This window comes from Melopsittacus undulatus, chromosome 8 (assembly GCF_012275295.1).
Source record: "Melopsittacus undulatus isolate bMelUnd1 chromosome 8, bMelUnd1.mat.Z, whole genome shotgun sequence".
Classification (NCBI taxonomy): Eukaryota; Metazoa; Chordata; class Aves; order Psittaciformes; family Psittaculidae; genus Melopsittacus; species Melopsittacus undulatus.
The window spans coordinates 33555913-33580503 of NC_047534.1; the positions used below are offsets into that span (position 1 = coordinate 33555913).

Consider the following 24591-nt stretch of genomic DNA (forward strand, 5'->3'; position numbering starts at 1 on the left):
CTCCTTTACTAGAAAATTTTTGCACTTTGACTTCCTTATAAAATGATTTTGCTAAAGTACAACTAGAATTCGTGAGCCATCATCTATTCCTACCTGTTTCCAAGCCCTCTTTTGGCTAGTCTTTCAAAATTGGATTTTTCTCAGCCCTCTCTACCAGCACTTGCTTGCTCCTATCTTGCAGGGCTACGGAAGAAATGAAGATGGCAGGCTATCTGTAATACAAACAATAGTATTAAATGAGTAAGCACTACAAATAGACCAGAATGTGCATGTTACTCTGCAAGGGAACAGCACAGCAAGAAAGACTTCAAGAGTTTCAGATGTCTTCATCTAACAAATTTTAGAATGAAGCACACTGCTGGAAAAATTAACTTTGTATATTTCCCTACAGATCAGCATCTTCATAAATGAAAGGGTCCCAAGTTGTCACTATGCCGCCACCCCAAATCCCTAACAAAAACTTAGGCCTTGAAAGGGTGGAATTTTCTTACACGCTGAACAGCTGAAGAAACTCATGTTCACGTAAAACAGCAGAGAAGTCTGCTAACAACACTGCGTTGAACTTGGCAAGACACAACTTAAATCACTCAGCTTGAATCAAGGACTCTCAGAATATGCCTGACAGCCAGCTACTACCTGTTGTTATCTTATGATAATGTACAGTACTACCAGAATTATTTAACCTAGTGTTTCATGTGGTTTACTGTCAGGTAGCAAGACCTTTTCAAGTACGTGCACAGAAGATAAAAAGCAAATGACAAAACGCTTATCTCAAGCTGAAGCATTTCCTATGTCAAGCACATACATAGAAATGGTCTCATGTGCTGGAGACATTAATTTCCTAGCTTGTCACACGAATTACAGCACAGCCTATAAATATTACTCTGCTTTTTATACAGCCATACATGCTAAATATAATCAATATGCAACTGATTTTACACATGTGGTTTACAATAAGATGTTTAACTCCTGAAAACAGGCTAATCCAGCCTCACAACCAGGGTACTGCAGATGAAGCAGTAGTAAGAGGCAACTAAACATTACTTTTTCCATGTCAATAAACTGCCACTACTACAGCCATCAGCCAGATCACAGCTACATTATTGCATTACAAAGATACACACATTAACTACAGTTTGTATGTTTTTCTTATTTATTCAAAAGCTAGAGGATGACAAAAAGGGTTAAAATGTTTGATGCCACCTATTACATGAACAAATACTTAATTCTAAAGGGACTCGGTTTACAAGTTCCTCTGTTCAAAAACCACACACAAATTATTTTTTATACACAAATGTTTATTTCTCAAATAAACTTCCCCTTTAAACACAAGGAATGAAATCTAAATCTTCATAAAGATGAATCCAAAATGAAATCCCTCCAGTACATTGTAATCACTTGGTTTTTTCTTGGTCACTACTGGCTTTAACTGTTTAACATCAAAAAACAAGGACATATTTAAAAAGTCATGCTACTGGAACCCTAGGTCTGCCTCTGACCAGCTCTAGACTGATCTCCAATACTTTAAAATATTACATCAAATCTGAAGCGTTTAATTGAAGAACAGCTGTGCCTTAAACACAAACAACTGAACAAGAAGATTATAAGATGTAATCAAGTTCATAACGAATATAGGTGTTCTTTTCATCATTATAGATTCGTGGATAATGTGCTATCAGAGCATCCTGCGATCCTATGTAGATCGAATTATAGATCTTCCAATAAACGTCTCTGACTTTCCTGGCAGGGTGAAACAAACCCTAGAAAACAGAACACAACAAAATTCACTGAAATCTTAAGGTCTAAATCCTGCTATTGAGTTTTATCACATTTTAGACAAGAAGCATTTTAAAAAGCCATTACAGTAACTAGCACCACTTACAACACAGAAGGTACCCTAAATGTATCATTCACAATTTCTGTGCCTATCTAAACTAGCAAGCAGTAACAAAGAATTATTTAGAGACAGATTTTCTTCTCTTTTTTTCTGCAGGGAGAAATTCCACTGAATGCAGGTCTAGCTTTGTATCCTTTTAAAATTAAAATGTACTGCAGTATATTTGGTTCTAACAGAGTCTTATCTTTGGTTTTGCTAATTGTGGTTTGCATGGACAGCTACAGAAGAATACATAAACAAATGTTATTAAATCTAAAAAAAATAAGCAGAATGTGAAAGTTCCAGAAAACACAGCTCTGTATAATAAGAATATACAAGTAGTATTTGCAAAAACACACTGTGCAAGAGACTTCTGCCTTCCTACTGATGTATCTTTACATGAGGCCTCCCCTCAGACCCCACACAGTGAAATTCCTTATCTGCAAATAATTAATAAAATGCTGTCACATGTTCTCTGTGCTGATGAACATGACACTCATCCTTGCTTCCTAACTGTTATGCAAGTGTAGAATCAGCCAATGCAGCAAGAACTCTTATGTACAGTAACACAGAGAAGGAACCTTCAGATTTTACTGCCCTATACATATTTACAGAAGCCGACTAGTGTTGATGTAATGGTATAAATTCTGACCAATGCACTCTCACACAGCTTTAGATGCCTTGCTGTTTTTCTTGGCTAACAACAAATAACGGTGATTTAATATTAAGCCTATCCTCTCATTCATTTACCTCACTTCTTACTTGTTCTCATAACAACCTGCACTATTTATTACCCAGTCCTCAAAATTAGTGAGACACTTCCATCTTACAAGTGAGACAGAGGATATTTTAGCCAATTTCTATTACAAGTTATCTATTACGTCTCTGGAAGTTCCTCAATGTAACTGACTATCTTGCTATACCAAAATCTCTGGGTACTGCCTACTTAAATTACTGAAGTCTTTAGTACAGAATGCCATGTTTAAACAATACTTTCAAAAGATGAAAAGCCACACTGTCGTCCCTTGTTGGAAATCACTTTCAGTTGACTTTTTTGGCTGTATCTACTACCCCAGCATACGTGAGGACATACCTGTAAACAATACTGCAACATTCTGCAAGGACCAATAGCAACTCTGAGGCCCTCCAGAGCCCCCATAACTGCCTGAATGACGTGAGGAGAGGTTTCAAACACATTTGGCCATACATAGTTTAACAAATGATTAAGAGAATCTTCACAGCCGAACCCATAAACACCAAGAGACATATGTTGCACAACAGCACTGGCAGTCTGCCTGTGTACAAGATCCCTGCAAAGAGAACAGGGGTCTGTTAAGCAACAAGACTGGATAAGCATAGTATTTCTTTTCAATAACACTGTTCTTGAAAGCACTAATACATGTTTTAACCCATATTTACTGACAGCAAGAACCAGAATAATAAAAATCAGCAAAAATAAAAAAGATGGAGTTTCCTGATAAATTACTGTCCTCTAATTCCACAGCAGAAGCACTAACAATAGCAATTATCAAAACCTGTTTGAATGTAAGAAGCCTTGACTCACTTAAAGATACTTGTATCATTTTAATCTTAAGTATTACAAAAAAAGGAGTATATACAAATTGTGCTGGTCACTTAAGATCTTTGGCAAACAAAGACAATATGCCTATTTGCTATCATTAAGACACAGCCATATAGTTAAAACACATGACTACAGCTATCTATACCATACATAAGTGCACTCACCTATCCATTAAAGCATCTTCAAGCAATGGTGTCACAGCATAAATGTAATCTTTTCCCATCTCTCCAATGTATTCAAACAGGAAGGAAAGAGATTTTAATACACCATTCTGAACATTCAGTTCTGGAACTCTGTACTCATTCATGAGGGCGGGCAGCACTGTGAAAGGTGAGCATGTTTCAGCTACAATAGCAATTGCTACTGTAGTACATACTCTGTTCTGCCTTTCCTGTACTTTCAAGTTATTTAGCAGTGTAGCCAATACATCGTGAGGTCTGGAAGAGATAATATGAACATTCAGTGAAGATTTGGGTAAAATTAGTTGAGCTTCAAATAGCAAGTGGCAGAAAAGCATGGTTTAGCCCTTAAAAACATTAAGATAACTGGTAAACAACATAAACCACGAAACTAAAACAGCTTTTGCAACTGCATGATGTTGTTTTCATAATCAGTATTTTTTACTTTCTCTACACTTAGTTTTTTTCCTGCTTTCTGTTCTGCCTCTTTTAAGCTCTGGAGTAGCAGTAGCCTCCCAACTACTACATTAATCTCAGAGGTAATTACACACTTCTGTAAGACCATATACACAGAGAGAGGCATGTCCTGTACAGATAAATGCAGTTACAGCATTCCTTGGTTGCTTGCTGCATCTACATTAAGTCAGTAATTGGTGACTTAATTAAGAATAAAATAATGAAAGTGTTGATCAAGGGGAAAGTAAGAAAAGAGATTAAGTATTTAAAGCAGAGTTTATGGAAGAATACAGAGAGGGTCTGAATGCGTATCACAGTATCAGAAATTTATGAGACAAACAGCTCTTCCTACAAAATTAGTCTCTAGCCCCACTAGCCCACAAATTAAGATCAAAAGTGCAGCACCCTATGTTAACAAAGGATAGGTGATGGGATTCCTCCTTCTACAAAACAAGTAAAATCAAGTCTATGCATTTAACACGCTAAATATAGAGAAGTTCAATATTTTCTCACCAGAAAATTCACAATCATCAATATGTTACATAACTGTGTGTACAAGTGGGTGAGCATTAAACCAACTTACCCAATGGCTTTTGCAATATAACCAAAAGTGTTCACTGTGGCTCTTCGGATAGCTTTCTTGTGAGCTTTTAATAACTCAAGCAGTTCAAAGCAGATCCTCATCCATTCTCTTGCAGAAACATACTCTGCACCTCTGAAAGAGAATAAAGTGAATTATCTTTCCAGTGATGTCAGAGGATTTTAAATAAAGCCACATAAGCTGCAGCACCTATTTATTTGCTATCTATAGAGGGACACTCCATAAACAACTTCCATATTTAGGTATCTGTTACCATTAGACCTCCACTCGTTGATGGTGTACTCAAGATTCAAAGCATTGTATGCATTCTAAGTTTGCATAAAGGGGTAACATACTTCTTATAAAGTGCTTGCAAAATAATATAATTACAATATGTTCTACAGACAGCCTGCTAAGTACTTCATCTTAAGTTTTACGCCTAACTTAAGAAATTCCAAGAGATATGACAATAAAAACACACATACCAAACCTGATGATTAACTTCAGCTTTTGCTACAATTGCCCACACAGAGGGTCAGGTATTTTATTATCAGGCAGCTTACCTGTCTGCAATACGCCCAACAAGATCAATACAATTCTCCTGTACTTTCTCATGTCTGTTCTTCAAAATAGGTGTAAGCCGTGGCAACAGATCTTTGATTGGTGGTGTCATCTTGTGCATACCTATTGAATTCAAAGAGACATATTTAGTTTTATAATGCCTTTTGATTTTGCTCTTGAAAACGTTATCATTACTTTCTGTAGCGTTAACAGGCATGCTATCGCTACACAAACCCACCTATAACATTCACAATAGCTTTAAGTGCTCCAAGTATGCTGCCCAGTACTTCAGGATATTCCTCACCCAGGTACTCATACAACACAACACCCAAGTGTCCCATCAGTTTCTCCTACAACCAATTGAAAAGATTTAGAAGTTAGTTTTTCCCTCTCATTACTACGACATACAGCAAATTTGGTAGGAGAAGTCAACACAGTACCTCCTGACAAGTCTTCATAACAACTGCAGTACGAGAGATGAGGTCAGCAGCCTGCTGCCGAACTTTAGCTGACTTGTTGTTCAAACGCCACAAAACTGTACCACAGATTTGTGGCAAATAGGGTTTAACTCTTTTGCCTAGAGCATTAACCACTGTGCCGAAGCCATTCAGCATCACAGAATCCTGAGTGTAAAAACAACAAAGGAAAAATCAGACTAACAGCAACATTACATTTTAATTACAATATATAATCAAAACTTACTGTTAAATTGTAACATTCCAAAGCTTGTTCCTGGATTTCACTGATTAGAGCACTAACATCCAAAAAAAGGAGTCTAAGTCTACTTTGGAAGCACACATTCATGTATAACTAACAGTGAGCTAGCTTACAATTAAAGTGATCCAAATACTAAATACCCTTGGTCATACCTCTGTGGTCTGTTCCTGGAAGGCATACAAGATACCATCAATAAGCTGTTCTTCCAGCTTATGATCAATGTCTGCTGCCCCCAGATTTCCCATGATCTTCTCAATTGTTTCCATGACCATTTTTCTGTACTGCTCAGCCTCATCTTTCAGATCATCCACAATTCTGGAGATAATTTCTGCTGCTCCAACTTTATTTGCCAGCTCCACAGTTGTATCAACCAACTGAAATACACAGATATTAAGTGAGCAAGTATCGTTAAAATCTACTTTTTACATCTTGAAAATAAATTTCCCTAATCTGAAGAGGGAAAACAGCATCATGCATATTAAACCAACTAGAAACAACTGTTTTTAAATCAACTAATGTCTTCAACAACTGGGGTGAATTACCGCACCTTACAACTGACACTGACTCATATTCATAAACATAAAATCTCTTGATAGCCTCCTAAGAACCTGTGAATCTTCTAGTTATGCAATTTCCAAATCATTAGTCAAAGAAATTCAGTTTCAGGACATTCAAGACTAAATTAAGCAGCTAGACTGAATGAACATTCTAGGGTGAATTTTGTTCTACTGAAAATCATTTCCAACTAAAGAAAAACAACCTACCTGTCTGTAATTTCTTCTGTCCAATGCCATTCTGTGCTGCCAAAAGTGCTTGAAAAAAGGTGGCAAGATTTCTGTTTTAATGTAATTTGCTTCAACACCATCTGTACCACAACACTGCTTTACCACCTATCAGGAAATAAAAACACAAACATTTTAGTTCTGTGTAGGTTTGGGGATGGGGTGGTTTTTTTGTCTTGGTTTGGGTTTTGTCAGTTAAGAAAAACATACATATTTAATATTAATGCTAAACAATCATTTGCACATACCTTCAACACTATTTTTTTCATCTCTTCATCAGGAGACTGGAACTCTCTGATAAGGATTAGCATGACTTCTCTGGTATAATAGTTTGCATACTCAGCATCCATGAGTGGAATCAGGTAACCAATAGCCTTCAGAAAAGCAGCCAAACCCTATTTAAATGCAGAAACACGTCTCTAATGAGTTACAGAAGATTTACATCCATTTCAGTTCAAACTAAAGAAAGTACTTCAGATATACCTTTCCTCTGTGTTGACGTATACCCTTCCATAAAGGCTTCAGAACAGAATCAAATGACTCAATACCATAGGGAGTAGCTGCCTCAGCCAAAGCAGCGATAGCCAAAGCACTGATTGTGCGGACTTTCTGCTGTTCATCCACCAAACCTGCAAAAGAACAGTGTATAGCACCACTTCTTGTGACTTAAGTTCAAAACAGCAAAAACAGAGGAAGTATAAAAGGGATTAACTTATTCTAAGGAAAACCAAACCTCTATTCCTCTTTCTGAGTCAGACCAACCATTTTTCAGTGTCGAAAGAACACATACAGAAGGACCTTATTTACACTCTGCCCACTGGGGTATGAAAAATTTTCCAAATATGAAGTGAATGATAAATCCTGCCTGGGACAGCAGAACTTACCATGTTCAATAATTTCAACCAAGCTCCTGAGATGAGGCAAGATAGCACAACCCATAAGAATAGCAATCTGCTGTACAATCTTGATGCCAGTATGCCTAGCCTGCCAGGATTTCTTGCTTTTACAGACAGCTTTCAAGAATGGTAACAGAGAAGGAATGCCCAAAGCAGAGGCAACGACAGCAAAGGCTCGGGCTGTTGTATTTCTGACATATTCATCCATATTATCAATATCAGGTCGCATTGTGGAGATCATTGTTGCCAAACCAGCTGCCTGAAAGAAAAACAAACACAACATACTAACTGGATTTATGAACAACATAGTTAATTCTTCTGTCACACCTATAAACATGCAGCTATACGTAAGCTAACTTGGTGCCTTAATGAAGGATCGAACTGTACCTTCGCCAAGTTTGAAATGATTTCTCTGCCTTCCACTCTAGCATAGTAGTCTTCATCAATAAGCAGTGGTTCAATGACGACAAGGATCTGAAAAAGATGACCAAATTAGTATTTCCTATCATTAATACTTTCAGTAGTATTTCTAGTCCTACTAGATGACATGAAACAGGATCCAAGCTTAAAGCTTTATGATGACCCCAAAAAAATTTAAATCTACTATGGTTTTTTTTAGAGCTCTTTGTCTGTAAAGGACCTGGCCTAGGAACTACCCAGATCAGGTAAGATCCCCTTTCCACCCCAAGTGTGCATGTATCGTTTTCACATCATGTCTTAATACTATTAAGCCCACACTTCGATCACACTACAAGAACTGAAATTTGTCTTAAAAATAAATAGGAAATTATGTTAAAACACCATGTTATCAACCTCTTCTGCTATGCAAATAAAATACACGCTTCTCCCAGCTCTGGTCAGAAAAAGCAAATCAAAGTTGAAACAGTTATCTGCAAAATACCTTATGTACATATGGTCGGACCAAATCATCCAGTTTGTAAAGAATTCTGTCGATGACTTTGACAAGCAAGTGACGCTCTTGATCTTCAAGTGTTGGGGACATCAGCAGAGGCAGAATCTGATTAAACAGCGGCCCTGCTCCAAACTCCCGAGCTTTATCTGTAATTTGTCGCAACGCAGCCTAAACAAAACCAAAGAGCCCATCTGTTAAACTAAGGAACAACACTGAACGATTACAAAACAACTAGATATTAACCCAGTTAAATGTAACCAAAGGCTTCCACATACTTGCTCCTACCACTGCAAAACTTGACTCCAAACAATTTTATGCTCATTTGCTAAAAACTGAATGCGTGGAGAGATCTACCCTGATGCTAGTTCCTCAATTCTCAGGAAAAGCATGCTTCTGATCTAATATTGAAGAATGGCTCTATCTGAAACGCAGCTTACACAGCACTGGCATCTAGGCAGCTTGCTGTAAAGAGAACTGTGCAAAAAAGACTGCTAACATATTGCATGATGTGTAAGGCTGAAATTTAACTAAGAGCTTCATTGCTAACTGAAGTGTAAGAAACAAAATGCAGGAAGTCACAAAGCCCTGTAAGCATGAGCACTATAAACCTAGTTTCTCATAGCTGTAAAGGAAAAATAATTATATAAGCAACATACTATTTAGTGACTGACACTACTGTACAAAGAGTAGCCATACTAAATTACATTGAATGACAAACAAAATGCCACACAGATATAGAAGAGGAAGAAAGCACTAAACAGGCATACTAGTTTTGGCTAGGTTACAGTTAATTTTCTTCACAGTAGCTGATATGGGGCTGTATCTTGGATTTGTGCTGAAAACAGAGCTGATAACAACAGGGATGTTTAGTTACTAATAAGGAGCACTCAGACAGACCCAAGGCCTTTTCTGCTTCTCATCCCACCCCCACCTGTATGTAGGCTGGGGGTGCGTGAGGAGTTGGGAAAGGCCACAGCCAAGACAGCTGACCCTCACTGACCAAAGGAATGTTCCATATTTTATAGCACGATGCTCAGCATGTAAACTAGGGGAAAGTTGGCTGGAGGCCACTGCTAAGGAACTGACGGGGCATCAATGAATTGGTGGTGAGCAACAGTTTTTCAGTTGCATCACTTGTCTTTCTTGGATTTTATTTACATTGGCTGTTTGTTATTTAGGTCTCATGGTGAGGGGGGTTTGGCTTTTTTTCTTTTTTTTGTGTGTGTGGGAGGTGTCTTTTCATTACAGTTTTTCTTATTAAATTTTTTTATTTCCATTATTAAACTGTTTTTATCTCAACCATGAGTTTTCTCACTTCTACCCTTCTGGTTCTCTTCCACCTCACACCGTGGGGGAGTAAGCAAGCAGCTGTGTAGTGCTTAGTTGCCATCTGGGGTTAATCAGATCAGTTGCCACAACAACAAATACCACAGGAGATTATTTTACAGAGAATCCCATGGACAACAGAAACTAAATCTGAAACCAAATGCAGATTTTGGAAAAATGAAGTTACATAAATGCATCTAATAACACATCTTACCTTTCTCATGGGAGGTGTGCCATTCTTTATTTTCAGAAGCAGTTTCATTATTTTTCTCTCCTTCTGTTCTTCAGGACTCAGAGTTGATTCGTCAACATCAACCTACAGATAATTCCAGACAAATATGAAGATTTGCTACATATTCAAAAGAAATTAGGAAACTCTAATCAGTATGAGTGAAATCTCATTTACCAGCAGTTTATCAAAGTACTGGATATCATCTGGTTTCAGAAATGGAAGGTTGCCAGATGGCTGGTCATTAACACTCTTCATAGTCCGGTCTTCTGTCTGCATGTGGAATCCAGTCATACCACCCAAAGGTGTTGGAGTTGCTGTAAGCTTCCGAGCTGGGGTGCGAATAGGTACATAACCAGCTGGTGGGGGAAGAACCTACAGAAGAATGGACAGATTTATCACAACAGATATAAAAAGAAGAAGGCTGCAAATACAAAAAAAAAATAAACTATTTTAACTTGTTTGGGGATTTGTGTGAGTGCATATAGTAGATTGCATGTTCACAGCAATGCAAACAAATTCACTGTGATAGTTTATATTCATGTTTCTACTGTACTGACAGTATTTCAGAAGAAAGCTCACTCCCCACTGCTGAAAGCTTGGGCAATAAACTTTGAAGGCCCTTCACAAAGTATTAAAGAAGCACTTTATATCAACACAGTGTACTTGCTAATTCGAATGTGTGACTCCCTTCTATGTTTTTATGCATCTGGACTTCGTATTTCTGTCTGCTCAGAGCTCAGTTCTGCCCTTGACAAGGCATTCCCAATACTGAGAAGAAGAATGGCCTTTGAGATCACCTTTAGTTCTTCCTTTCTAATAGATTTACAACAAATCAGTAGTCAAATTCAATAAGCATCTACAATCAATAATTAACACTTCATGTGAAACATTTTACTTCTGGGACAACTTGGGTTAAATAAAAATAAATCAATATCCCTCAGCAGAAACCCCCCCCTCATGTTCAGCTGTATTTTAATTCAGATTAATTACTTTATATCCTTCTGGAAACATTGCATCCAATTCTTCATCAGAAAGTGGTCTGTTTCTCTCATCAATTTCCCTTTCCCAACGCCAAGCCTGCAGCTGTTCAGGAGTCATGCTCATGATATGACCTATATTCAAACAGAAGAAAATACTTTAAAATATAAAAAAAACCCACACTCTTTTGTATGCAGAAGGAGATGCCTTGTCTACTTAACTTTTCAGTGCTCTCTTGAGCAAGTTTCCAAAGCACCTGAAATTTGTAGCCAGTAAGATACCAAACTTTCAGAGAGCCTTTTATCAATCTTGTACCAACTAACCTGAACAGACATACAACCTTAGTCCTAATTCCCCTCTCAAAGTGAGTTGCTGTGGGTATTAAAATGGTAAACTGGGCATATAATGATTGCTTTCATACAGGCAGGAGAACATGCAAGACAGATTTCTATTTCAAAATACAATATAAATATTTCAAAATACAATATAAAGGTAAAGACTTCATTTCCACTAAAGAAAGTGAAGCCTTAAGGAACGGATCAGGCTTACCTGGTGTAGGAGTTGCCATGTTCATAGCTGGGGTACCAATGGGTGTTTTTCCAGGTGTAAGAACAGGAGTGCTGCCACCCATCTGGCTAGCGGGTGTTTCATCCCATCGTGACTTCCTTTTACTTGCTCCTGGGGTTGGTGTCTCACCAATGGAATCACCACCTCTATCTGTACGAGGCGTCTCAGCCCATCCACTGCCATGTCCCGGAGTATCTAAGGAAAAACAAAATTTTAGCAGAAAGCTTAACAACATATGGTATAGTATCAACATCCAAATCCATTTTCAGCATCTTGTCTACACCAATCAACAAGAACCACGTAAATCGATATACTAGACAAAAAGTAAAGCCTGCCTTGGTGGACATGGAAAAGTCAAAGGCATTACACAAAAAATACCCAACAGAGAACTCAATTTTATGAAAAGAGCATAAAATCTTCTTTCTGGATCTTAGCATAAAAGGATAAAATCCTAAAAGTTACAAAAGAACTCAGATATTCTAGAAATTAGACAAAATACTCCACATACTCCCTTGTTAAAAGTAATAAGGGACAATGGTGTTTCAATGTTCTCTAACACACGAGCCTAATTCAAATTAAGCAGGTAAGAAAACACTCCTAAACTTGTTTTAATGCTAACCTCTTCAAAAAACACTAAACAGTTCAGAAACTCACAAACACCTACTTAATGTGAGCTCCTCTACACATTAAAATCCTAACATGCAACATGCATTAGGTATACCACAGAACTTTGAATCCGTTTTGGAACTGAGGTTCTTTCACAGATGTGAATTAGCGAACGGGCACAATTCAATGCTGCAAACTTGGACAAAAACACCATTTAACATCAACCACTAGATGTCAGAATGCAATTACACTTCTTGCCCGAGTTCTGAATCTAGTGTTTACTTAAGGTAAAACAAAACCCTATTCAGTTATCTGTTCAAATTTTATTATGTGCTTTCCAGTTTGCCATAAATACCTCTTTCTGTTTTAGGCGTTTCATCCCATCGGTTTTTACGTGCACTGGAAGTGGCCCCTCCATGGCCCGGTGTTGCATGACCAGGTGTGTCCCGACCGGGTGTTGCAGCTCCTGCTGGTGTATGGCTGGGAGTCGGATCCCATATTTTTGAGCCTGGAGTGGCACCGGGAGTTTCACTACCCTTTGCACGGCCTGGAGTTTCATCCCATCGCAGAGACGGTGTATGTCCAGGAGTCTACACAAGACAAAACCGGAAGTATTATCTCTTATACTATACAGTAAAAGATTGCAAATTACTCTTTTTCAGTAGAATAACAAACTTCTGAAACTCAAGAAACATTAATGTCTTCTGTAGATAAGAACACTAGGATTATTACCTCTGCTTGATCCCAACTGGATAACTTTTTGGGTGTAGCACCAGGAGTCTGATCAGCTGTCTGATCCCAACGCCGTTTGCGTTTTGAAGGTGGCTGAGATGCAGCTCCATTGACGACTTTAAGCTCTCCAGCTTTAGCTTTTTCAGCTAGCTGTTGTCTAATTTCTCGCTATTCAAGGGCACAGAAAGACAAACATGAGAAACAGACTTCTTGAGAATTATATCTTTAAAAGAGATTTTTCAGCTTATCATATATTTTATGCTACTTTTGAGGTTTTGCTCAACTAACATGCAGCTACCTGCTGTTTTAATTTCAAGGTCACTCCTGTTTCAAATTCCTCTACACTGACAGAGCACCTATGCGTTGGGAAGGGCTGTTTTAAAATTGATTTCTTATAAAAGCCATTATTACAGCAAAAGCAACTGCATGGAGAATTCTGAGTGCTATCAGTTTCTGTCACCTACATGTATGCCTTAAAATCATTACACATCTGTTTCCAGCAAGTTCCACTTCAGTCAATTAAAGGTGGATAAGTCAGAAAATGTGTTCATGTGACTTATATCCTGTAACATCAAGAAGTACTAAATTTCTTATTTAAAATTCTAAGATGACATCATTAAAACAGCACTAGCCCAGACTGGTTTTCACTTATCAGCGGGGATAAGTTAACCATAAGCAGTTAAGACTGTCAGAATTATAAAGTAATTCCTCCATTAGGGTAAGTCAAGGTAAATTAATGTAATTCTACAGAGGTCACTGAACTACAAGATCTTGCTCCAATTAATAATATGGCACTGCAGGTATTACACAAGAAATTTGATTATATTACCAATACCTTCTTACATATTAATTTTAATTGCCATGAATAAAGCATGTACTTTTACTACCACTTTTTTAGTATTTAAAACCAAATGTTGACCTTACACCAGTTCTTAGTACAGCAACATCTGTTTTAAGTGCTGCAACAAAAGCCTTTCAAGACCTTCCTGGTTTCCCTTTACAAAGGCCTCAAAACAGATGGAATACCCCATAATCACTGTTTTTCACAGAAAAGAAATAAACAACAAAAAGTCCAAGTGCTATAAAAAAAACATATATATTGAGATAAAAAAATATATTATATTGAGATAATTTCTCTCTCTGTTGCTTAAATATTATATAGAACAGATGTTCCATCGTCAAATTCTACTGACTTCCAACATGTGAAGAACAAGATTTTACAAAGAAAAGGACTTCCGTGTCAAGGCAAAAAGTTAACAGAATTTCTGTTCCCACTTTCTTAACATGCTTTTAAAGGCTGTAAAATGAAACAAATTTCAAGTGGAAAACCCTTCCCTCTCCACACACCTCTTCTTTTGTTAAATGCTGTTCACGCATAACATCCATGTATGTTCTGGCATTCATTTTAGGATCTGGTGTCTTCCCTCCTGCGGAAGAGAACAGCAACAGGAATGGAGAACAATGAGTAAAGGATAAGCAGAAACTGTTGGCTTTTTCTATTGTCCTGCTCTAGTATTATATTATTCCATGATCATTAAATTTTACTTTTTGATTGAAAATTTTTTAAATTACATGTATCTTACGTTTATTCAGTTTGCTGATCAATTTAACCTGTTTGAACACAAACATAACTACTGCAGTTTCAAACAAATATTTTAAAGCCGATATAAATGGTAAAATGACAACACAGTTTAAGAGTCTTCAGAAGTGATGGGTTCCTGGGTTGCTAATCCGGAATACGTACACTTTCGTGCCTTTGTCTCCATCAGCAGTTCTGACTTCAAGCAGCAGAATAGAAGCCTAGAAAATTATCTCTTTACCATTAGTAACACTTTGGAAAGATATTTATATTCAAAACATTACCTTGTGTAAGCTGTTAAATCCTAGTTGTTATCTGACTACAAATAACTATCGCATACCTAAGTAATGTTTAAAATGTTTTAGCATAAAGACCCATTTCTAAGTTTGACAAATCTGGACACATCTCCCAGATCTTTTAGTGTCATATGGTAAAAGGGCTTCATTGAAAAAAAAAAAACCAAACACCCAAACAAAACCCAAAACAAAAAACCCATAAAAAATACTTCATTACACTTTCCCCCTCTTCTCTTCTCAAGGGACAATTGTGACTGGGAGCTGACTGCAATACAGTACACATATCACCACAATGATACTCACAGGTAATGGGTTTTGTACACCTTATGTTGTTTTATGCTGTGTATCTTGCGTTAAGTAAACTTTTAAATATTTTACAAGAAGCCCAACTTTACAAAAATTAAGACTTGACTTGTCAAGAAAAACACTTTTCTTTAAGAAAAATGTGCAAATTTGCTATACAAGTGGTATAGCATTATGATTTAGGGAAAATAATACACTCTTAAACATTTCTATGCTGAAGAACATTGCCCAATTGGCTGTGTCACTCTGACACTAGCTTTGATAGGACTTTCCTTTGGAATACTTTTTCACCATAATCTACACAGGATGTGTTGAACTGCACCCTTAAGAATGCAGACAGGACTGGCATATAGCAGTACTGCTGTAGGAAAGAAATTAAGGACAGTTAGTATGGGCCTGTGAATTCTGACAACACATGTTTATATCAATTACAATTAAGCAAGTAAAATAATTAATATCCCTATTAATTCATGCAGGCTGAAATTCTCATTTGTAAAACCTGCAAAATAGCTACTGATTTTTAAGCCAACAGGCACCTCATTGCCACACGTGAAACTCAATCACCTGAAGACCCACTAATACCCCTTTTCCTGACCTCTAAAATTATCAGAATAGACTTGAACTATTAATAGTATCAAAGTCTTATATATGCTTTTGTTTCTTTTAGTTATACCACCTAAGATTACATAGGATGGTAAGAATTAGGTGCTCTCTTTTGAGAACTAGCATTTCAAAACCATTAACCCTGTATATCTCTGACTCGGAATGAAAACTTTCAAGGTACTGAAAGAATCTGAGCACTCAATACACAAGTTGTTCAAAGTATAATGCACAACCCAAAACAAAATGAAAAGAGAAACCTTTAACCCTTTGTGTTTCTATGGCAATGGCTCATTATTTTCTTGTCCTTCTACCTGGAAAGAAAACTCGTATTATAAAGATGAAGAATATGGCATCTAGGTTTTCAACCAAATCTCTATGAAAAGGGGATGTTTAAAACATAACTAACTTTACAGGCATGCCAACAGAAATCAAAGGGCTAAAGACAACAAATTCCATAAAGGGTATAGAAAAGTTAAAATAAATTACCATCTGCAAAAGGATCAAGACGCTCAGGAGAAATTATCATCATCCGCCTGTGCTTTTTGTACTCATCTTCACGATCTGCAATCTTTTGAGGACGGTGCTCTGCAAAAGGATCATACTGAAAACCAAACAAAGCTTGTTAGTCACATATTTATGCAGAATATGACCATAACCCTGTATTCATGTTCAGCATTAATAAACAGGCCAACTTTATTTTTAATCTCAACTATGCAGGAAGTGTGTGCTAATAAAAATGTTAACTTCTGTACCTGGAACTTTTCCAACACAGAAAATCTTATGAAGTAATTTCTGTTTGCTATTTTAACACGTTTATTCACTTGTTACAAAAGCATTGCATACTGTCAACCCTTCCCCCGCTTTTTGCAGGGGAACTTAATGCTACTTCATATGCTTTTAAATTTCACAGAAAAATACTCCAGGAATAGAAAACCTAAGTGATTACATTTTCTTTACAAAAATAGACGTATATAGTACAAGTTGTTTTCATTTTTGAAATATCTGACCTATTAAAAATAGTTTAGTGTAAGTGCCCACGCTGCCTTTCCATGCAAAAGTGCTAACTTCTATCATGCTGTGGAATTCTCAACTAAAGCCATGACAAGCTTAGAGCAAAATTAAAATACCAAAGCCCTTTACACACATCTTGTTTTTCCAGGAGACAAGACCTGGTCTCAAAAAACTTTAACACTTCTTTCCCCTAATACCTACAACAGTGTTTTATTGTGCCTTCAATTAAGATATGTACCTGTTCAGTAGACTGTGGTATGTCATTAAGCAATGCCACTGGAGCATGGTACCCTGGCTTCTTCTGGCCAAGCAAACTTGTAGAAGGGTAGTCATCATCATCCTGTCAGTATAAAGACATGGCAAATGGGTCATGTTGATATTATATTTAGATAAAATAACAAATTAACATCCTGTGGTCAAAGAAAATATGAAAACAGACAACTAGAATAGTTAATTCCAAAGCTTTTTCATACAGCTTGCTTTATTAATCCCAAACTGATCAGATAAACCTAGCCACATCACCAAAAAGAGAACTTCTTCTCTGCAAAGCTCAAGTATTCTGCAATATTCTACATTTAATCAAGTATGCTGTCTACATTAGTTGTACAAGAAGTCCGCATTTCATATTCAAACTTTTTATATACTTCCCTAGGTTGCATGCAAAAACTGGTGCAGAGAAATTCAAATCCATTTTTCTTGAAACCCAGCTAGATATAGAACAAACCTTGAGTGATTAAAACCATTAAAAATATTCAGAAACAGTGAAAAATTCACAATTACATTTGTGTTAGTTTAGTTATACCTTCTCAATCACAATGGCAATAACAAGAACTCAGAATGTGCAAGATGCTTTTGCTGTGTTCTCTTTTTAGTAGCCAGCTTCTGTGCAATAATTTTCAGCAAGAAAACCTGCTCTTTAACCCATGAAATTATTTCAGTGAGAGCCTGTAATTGGAAGTTTAACAAATTCTTAGAATCCTAAAGATGACCATCTTGGTTTCAGCTGGGATAGAGTTAATTTTTTTACTGACACACAGTAAGAAACTAAGTAAGTACATCACTAAATAAATACATCAGCTAGTACTAAACTGGATATAACAATCTTCTTTTGAAAAATTTAATTCACTCAGTGAAACATGCAGGTGCTGATGTATTTATGGTTACAACTGTAGTATCTGCTCCTGCAAATGAAAATGTTGCCAAACATTTAACATTAGAAATTAACATAAAGTAATCTTACAAGCAGGATATACACTGAGAACACAATAGGGTGAAAGAGCCAATTCTAAAAAACTGCTCTGAAATTTGAAATGAAGTAGCAATACAAACCTTAACAGGGTCACTTAAGCTTGCTGGCACAAGTAGTATCAGATATTACCCCCCCCCATCATTTTTCATCTTGGCAGCAACAACAGAACAAAGTTAATTATTCCAGCCAAGGCTAACTCTGATTAACCACCGGGCCACCACTTTTTCCCTTCTCCTTGGGCCTATATGACTTTCAAAGCACAATTCATGAAGTAAAAGCCACACTTAACTTGTAAGAAATATCTGGTCCAGTATGACTTTGACTTCAGCAACTGTCATTAAAAATTACTCAAAATTAACTCCAAAATACTTTAAAAAAAGTCCTAACCAAAATAATAAATAAGATCACTTACATCTTCCAATTCAGTTGCTGCAATAGAAGTGACGTATCCAGCAAACCTGCTGTCACTGCCACCATAAATTTCTTGGTCATAATATCCTGTGGAATCAAGGCCTACTCCTTGTGCTTCATCAAGAGCAGGCTTTTTTCCTTGAATCTCTCGAATCTGTGCTTCAATATCTAGCATAAAAGCAGAAAAAAAGAAGAATTAAGAAGTCTTTTTATACTTACATGTATACAAAACTCAATACGTTACCAGGCACAGCAAACCGAGTTTTTTATCCAATTTTAAATATTATCTCTAAATAAACAAACAAGTTTGACATATAAAACTATGAAATCTTATAAACAGCTTTTCCTTAAATTATAATATTATCTAGCACAGAGTACTTCAATTGTATGGCCTAAGGCAAACCGTTCGAACCCACTGTTAATATATCTCATCTTCCAACAGAGATAGCAGAGAAGGTAATTTACACCATAGTAATCACAGGATCATAGAATAGTTAGGGTTGGAAAGGCCATTAAGATCTTCTAGTTCTAGCCCCTCTGAGGGACCCCTCACACTAGACCATGTTGCCTAAGTCTCTGTCCAACCTGGCCTTGAACACCGACAGGAATTGGGCATTTAATATTTCTCAACACTATACTAACACAACACTTCCTCAACAAATGCAATTCTGTCCTTATAAAAGCCTTTCAACAGATTCACAAACCTGTTTTGCTGACTTAAACAAAGCTGTTCAAAAGACCTAAGCATGAATTGGCAATAACTTTATAAATATTACTGTTTCCATCTGAATTCTATTTGATTCAATAGACATGTAAAGACAATTATCCACATAATATGAATTTCAGGAGATCAAACAATTCTTTTCATGGGGAAAAAAAATACCTAAGAATTGCATTTCATGGCTGAAGGAATACCAAGGGTCATGCGTGAGGAGGGTGGGATTATACGGAAGCTCAAAATTCCCTTCCAACCTCATTGATTCGGTAATTCACTCTTCCCATCTGAAGGGGTATTGCTGCTACATTAACCTGGTATTTGCCAATATACAAAAGCTACAGGAAACTCTAGTTACAAATAATCTTAACTCTTGATTATTCACTGTATTTTTACTACTGCTGCTTATTTCTCGTTTTGTAAAATGAATACATTTCACACTGGTTTCCCAGCAAGGTATCTTGCAAAACACGACGTACCACAACATAGGCTAACAAATCTGTCAGAAAGATCAGGATACTTAAAAAAAAATGGGGGTGGGGGGGTCTGGGGGAAAGAGGTTTAGGTTGCTCAACTGTGGGGCTGTGTTTTGGTTTTAGATGCTTGCAGGAATGCAAATCAGAACTGCTTAGGTTAAAAGTTTAAACTGTCAGCCCTGTAAACCTCAAGACTTAAAGTCAAGGCTGGGTTCTTCTCTTAAATGAACACAATAATTAAATAATAACAACAATAACACCACCACTGTAAGCCATATTATACCTCCTGCAGAAAGGCATTTTTTCTATTAAGGTAACTGAGCAGTAGTTTTGCCTGACAAATCTTTGCTACATAGCTATGAGTAAGAATAACAGATTAAGTGTTCGTGTCCAGCCTGCAGGACTGGCAATTAAAAACACCAAGTTCACTCTAAGTACAGAAAACCTGACAGCAAATGTGCAATTCCTGCAGTTGTCTAGTAGGGAAAGAAAGAAAAAAATGGCAAAGGAACCTTTTACAGGGGCATGTGTGATAAGACAAGGGGGAATGGCTTTAAACTGAAATAAGGTAGATTTAGATTAAATATGAGGAAGAAATTCTTCCTTGTGAGGGTGGTGAGACACTGGCACAGGGTGCCCAGAGAAACTGTGGCCACCCCATCCCTGGCAGTGTTCAAGGCCAGGCTGGATGGGGCTTTGAGCAGCATGGTCTAGTGGAAGGTGACCCTGCCCATGGCAGGGAGGTTGGAACTGGATGATCTTCAAGATCCCTTCCAACCCAAACCATTCTATGATTCTGTGTTTCTAAACTCGGCAACAGTCCCATGCACAGAAGATACATCATAGTAGATGATAAGAAGAATTTGCTCCAGCCAGTAAATGGCTCCCATCAAGATTTTACAAGTATCTAGAACAGGGTAACTTGGACAGTCACCTCAGCATTACAGAAACTCATGGTATCTGCCCTTGAATTCCTGAGAAACTGAAACCTAACAAAAGCCTTATACAGCTGGCCATTATCACCTGCTAAATCCTGCCCCCAGGGACATTCAGCTTCCCTTAAAATCCTGCACAACCCAAGAGATTCCAGTGAGTCCAAAACTTGAGACACACTCTTTCCCAACATGTTAGTTACTTTCTGGAGAAGCAGCAGAGAGAAACTACTGCTGAATTCGGGATCCCTGTCCTACCCACACGAGTCTCTGATGATCTTCAGAGGCATACCAGTTTGTATCCTGTTTACCAGTTCTCACAAAAAAAGACCTGTGAGAAAAGTATTTGAGTTGTATCAGTTCCAGAAGCACACCACAGGATGACTTCATGAAAATTAAATACCTTAAAGTATTTTACTTATTTCTGTTTCTTCCAAAGAGCAGATCAAGTTCCTGATTCCTTCTGCAGCCTGGTGCAATGCAGCACTGGGGTGAAAGGGAATACTCGAAGCTTCAGTTGCTACCAAGGACAATATTGCTATCACAGTAGTGATTTTAGAGCACAATGACATTGTTTCTTTCTAAAAAGCAGCTACCAGAACAACACACTGCCTCTTTAGTGGCATATTATGTCCTGATTGCACATCCATAGCTATCACCAACTTCCACCCCCAAAAAAGCCTACAGATCTTGCCTACAATGCAAGATCACCATCATCTGTCTGCTGAACAAATCTAACCATGTAGCTCTGCTAAATCAAGCACCATGAAGCAACCTGCCATGCAGGGTGGGCCATGGAAATTGCTTGTGCATGTGCTCCCACCACTACCACCATCAACAGTCTATCAAAACAACTGTGGAATTTCTGCAGCAAGAGTGTTAATACAAAATTTTTTTCCTATTAATAGCTCTTACCAACACTTTACATACTAAGGTCTTGTTATTTCATTTTTTAAACAGCTGTATTTACTCTAAAGGGTACAGATATCATGTATTATTGGTCTTCTTTAAATTTCAATGACTATATAGCTGGTTCGCAGACTACGGAGCATTCTCATTTTCTGACACCAAGACCTGCTAGGTTATCTATACCATAAAAGAAAGTCTGCAGAGGGTCTATAAGGTTAATAAATCCCCACTTACAGCCACCAAAGTTTTCAACACAGTCATTAAGTGATAGTTTAAAGGAAGCACTCTGAGGAGAACACCCATCTGGTGTACCACAAAGCCCTTTAACCAGGTTAACTGACTGGCAGTTTAGAAAAACAACAGATATTTAGCCATAAAAGACCACAAGGGCATTAAAGATGCGTTTACCTTCCTTGATATAACTGGTACTCTCTTGAAAAAGTTCACACCCTATTTAACAAAGCACTTAAATACAAACCAAATTAAGGATGAGTAATCACAAAGCTTAAAAATACACTGTGTAAAGCAAAGTACTCCTTTGACTTACTTTGATTTAGTCAACAAGGACATAAGCAGAAAGTTTAAAGACAAACATTAAGGGGAGTGAGATTTTTTAAGACACGAGGGGATAATATCCATCTGCTTATTCCCTTTTCTGTGTTTTATCGTAATACATTTTGGTATTTCAAGAAAGGTAACTTTAGCATGCACAGTTAATTTGAAATATACCACAAATGTTGAACAATATTACAGTTACCATATTTAAAGTAACTGAAAATCTAGCTCAAAGACAGATTACAACAGTCTTTAGAAATATATACTCCATTACCATACATGTAGCTTTACTTGCAGCCTCTGGAGTGTTAAGACATTATTCAGCAGACCCTGTACTGCAGCAGTACTTTACACTGTAAATAGTTCTATGTTTTCATGCCTTATCATACTTTTGCACATTTAGCTTGCCCTGTGCAGCTTCATTTCTAGTTACTTAGCACTCTCATAAACGTTAGGTCTCCATCATAAATGGAGATCTCTTTGGTCTTTTTTAAGCAGTAAAAAAAAAGGTTGCAATTAAAACCTACCTTTGATAGCATTCAAAACTCAAGCATTTATTGAGGCCTTATAAATTGCCATTCTAAACTTTACTTGCAGCTTAAAACAAAGATTTCTCCCTTAAACTATGTAACTAAACCACTCTGAGACTTCTTTCAAGTTGTGTCTATGAGACATCAATAGGTATTTAGCAAACAGTGCAAAGATGTGAAAAATCTAAGACAATTTAGTAACAAACAACTCATTTTGGAGAGCTAGCCAGACACAAAAAAGAAAGACAGAACTCAGAAGAAAAACCATCAGGCAGTCCAGATAATACCTCCATGTTGGGAAAGACAAGAGCATTACATGATCATATCCAGTTATACAAAATTATTTATTCAACTACCTACACCACCACCTTAAACCCTGCTCTGATACAACACTGATAAAAACATATGCAACTGGAAGTGTGCCAATATTTTCATTAAAGTTAGAGCACCACTATCTGCTTCAATAAATAGCAAATTTCAGTTAAAACAACAAACTCCCAACAACTGTGTTCTGTTATTAAAAGCTCTTTAGGTAATGACAGCACTGTGATGGGTAGTACTAGCTCACACAAGCCTTATGTCACAGCATATAAACAAAAGACAATTTCCGTAATTCTAAAAAAGTTCGAGAATAGTAAAAACTAAAATTAAAATTAAATTTAAATTAAAAAAGCGAGGACAACCGTTTAACCCTTTTCTCATCCATAAACCCAAATTATGTCTGCAGTGCTGAAGACTACATTAACCTCATGTCAATGGGAGATGATACTGCTCCATTTGAAAGTTTTTGCATTGCAAAACTTACCACCCTCCCCCAAAAGCAATGCATACCCGGGTGCTCTGCCTACCTCACAGTATACAACCACAGTCCAGGGTAGGTTTTGATTAGTGAATTATGGACGCAAATTAACAAAAGGTACAGTGGCTCACCTATTATACACAAAAATAGGACTAAAAACCCAAAAGAAAAACACAGACGCAGTAGGATTCTGAAAATTATACTCCCTTGCCTGAAAAAATTTAAGAGCAGAGCAAGGCACAGACGCTGCCCAAGAAAGCTTTGATTCACACCGAGGAGCTGGAAGCAGTAGCGAACGCGGCCACATAGCACCTCCGAGAATAATACACTGCCTATGAAAGCCCTCACTCACTAAACTGCTCAGACACAGTTCTCCTACGTAAAGCCCCAGCCGGCAAAAGCCTGCATGCTAAACTGGCAGCTGAAGTGCTTAAGACATCACGCTAGTTTTTCCCCCTTAGGGCCATTTTCTCAAGCATCCCGTAATAGCTCGGGTTATGCCGGCGTTCAGCGGGTCACACCGGCTCACCCTTCCCTGCCTCCTGTTTACTGCAGAGGCAGGCTAAAGGTCTCGGTCAAGAGAACAGATGTGTGTTATTGACATTTACCATGCGAGACTTTTCCAAGCGCCTACCGAAGGTGCGACGTGAGCGCCTGGAATGGGCCGGGGTCGGGGCCGCGGGGAAGCGCGCACGGCGCAGCAGCCCGAGGGGAGGCGAAGAGCGTCCCGCAGGCGGTCTCGACTGGAAGCGCTGCTCTGGCTCGCTCCGTGCCGGTAGAACCCGTCAGCCCCGCGGAGCTAGCGGACACTGTCGCGCTCACAGCTCTCCCTTGGGAGCCTGGCAGCACCGCCACAGCCCCCCACGCATGCACAGCGAGAGCCCCCCTTGAATCAGGCTCCCCCCGCCGGGCCCCGCAGCCCCACCCCCTCAGCCCCGAGCGCCAGGCAGCAGCTTGGGCATGGCGCTGACACAGGCGCAGACGCCATTACAAACAGGCCCTGCCCGACCGCCGCTGGAAGAGCACACCCGGTCCTGCCCGAGGAGCCGAGCCTGGTGGCGCATAGAACTGCGGAGAAACACAATCAAAAGACCACAGCCGAAAGCACAACCGCGAGGCGCGCCGCTGCGGGTGATTTTCAGGCTCTTTACCTTCGTGGGTCTTGGCGATCTTCGCCATTTTGTCCACAGCGAACAACGCCGAGCCGGAACTGGCGCGGCCCCACCACTTCCGCTACAAG

General features: G+C 38.2%; 1 protein-coding gene across 3 annotated transcripts; it reads right to left on the minus strand.

Moving 5' to 3' along the window:
- Positions 1 to 1130: 1130 nt before the first annotated feature.
- On the minus strand, positions 1131 to 24591 carry SF3B1 (splicing factor 3b subunit 1). Of its 3 annotated transcripts, XM_005145559.4 has the most exons (25): positions 24503 to 24530; positions 18437 to 18603; positions 17014 to 17115; positions 16251 to 16365; positions 14331 to 14410; positions 12984 to 13151; positions 12607 to 12841; positions 11628 to 11840; positions 11091 to 11212; positions 10275 to 10472; positions 10083 to 10184; positions 8531 to 8710; positions 8017 to 8103; positions 7618 to 7888; positions 7217 to 7362; positions 6982 to 7128; positions 6716 to 6841; positions 6104 to 6325; positions 5675 to 5857; positions 5473 to 5584; positions 5237 to 5357; positions 4677 to 4808; positions 3623 to 3895; positions 2970 to 3186; positions 1131 to 1760 (listed from the first exon to the last, which is right to left on the minus strand). In XM_005145559.4, exons 1-25 carry the CDS (start codon positions 24528 to 24530, stop codon positions 1602 to 1604), a joined length of 3906 nt encoding a protein of 1301 aa, XP_005145616.1. In that variant the 3' UTR covers positions 1131 to 1601. The 3 variants fall into 3 exon arrangements, 2 of the variants coding, with proteins under 2 accessions (XP_005145616.1, XP_030901699.1); XM_031045839.2 differs by lacking the exons at positions 16251 to 16365; positions 17014 to 17115; positions 18437 to 18603; positions 24503 to 24530 and adding an exon at positions 14728 to 16005 and having other exon boundaries at positions 1602 to 1760; XR_004080111.1 differs by lacking the exons at positions 1131 to 1760; positions 2970 to 3186; positions 3623 to 3895; ... (14 more) ...; positions 11628 to 11840; positions 12607 to 12841 and adding an exon at positions 14728 to 14783 and having other exon boundaries at positions 13090 to 13151; positions 24503 to 24591.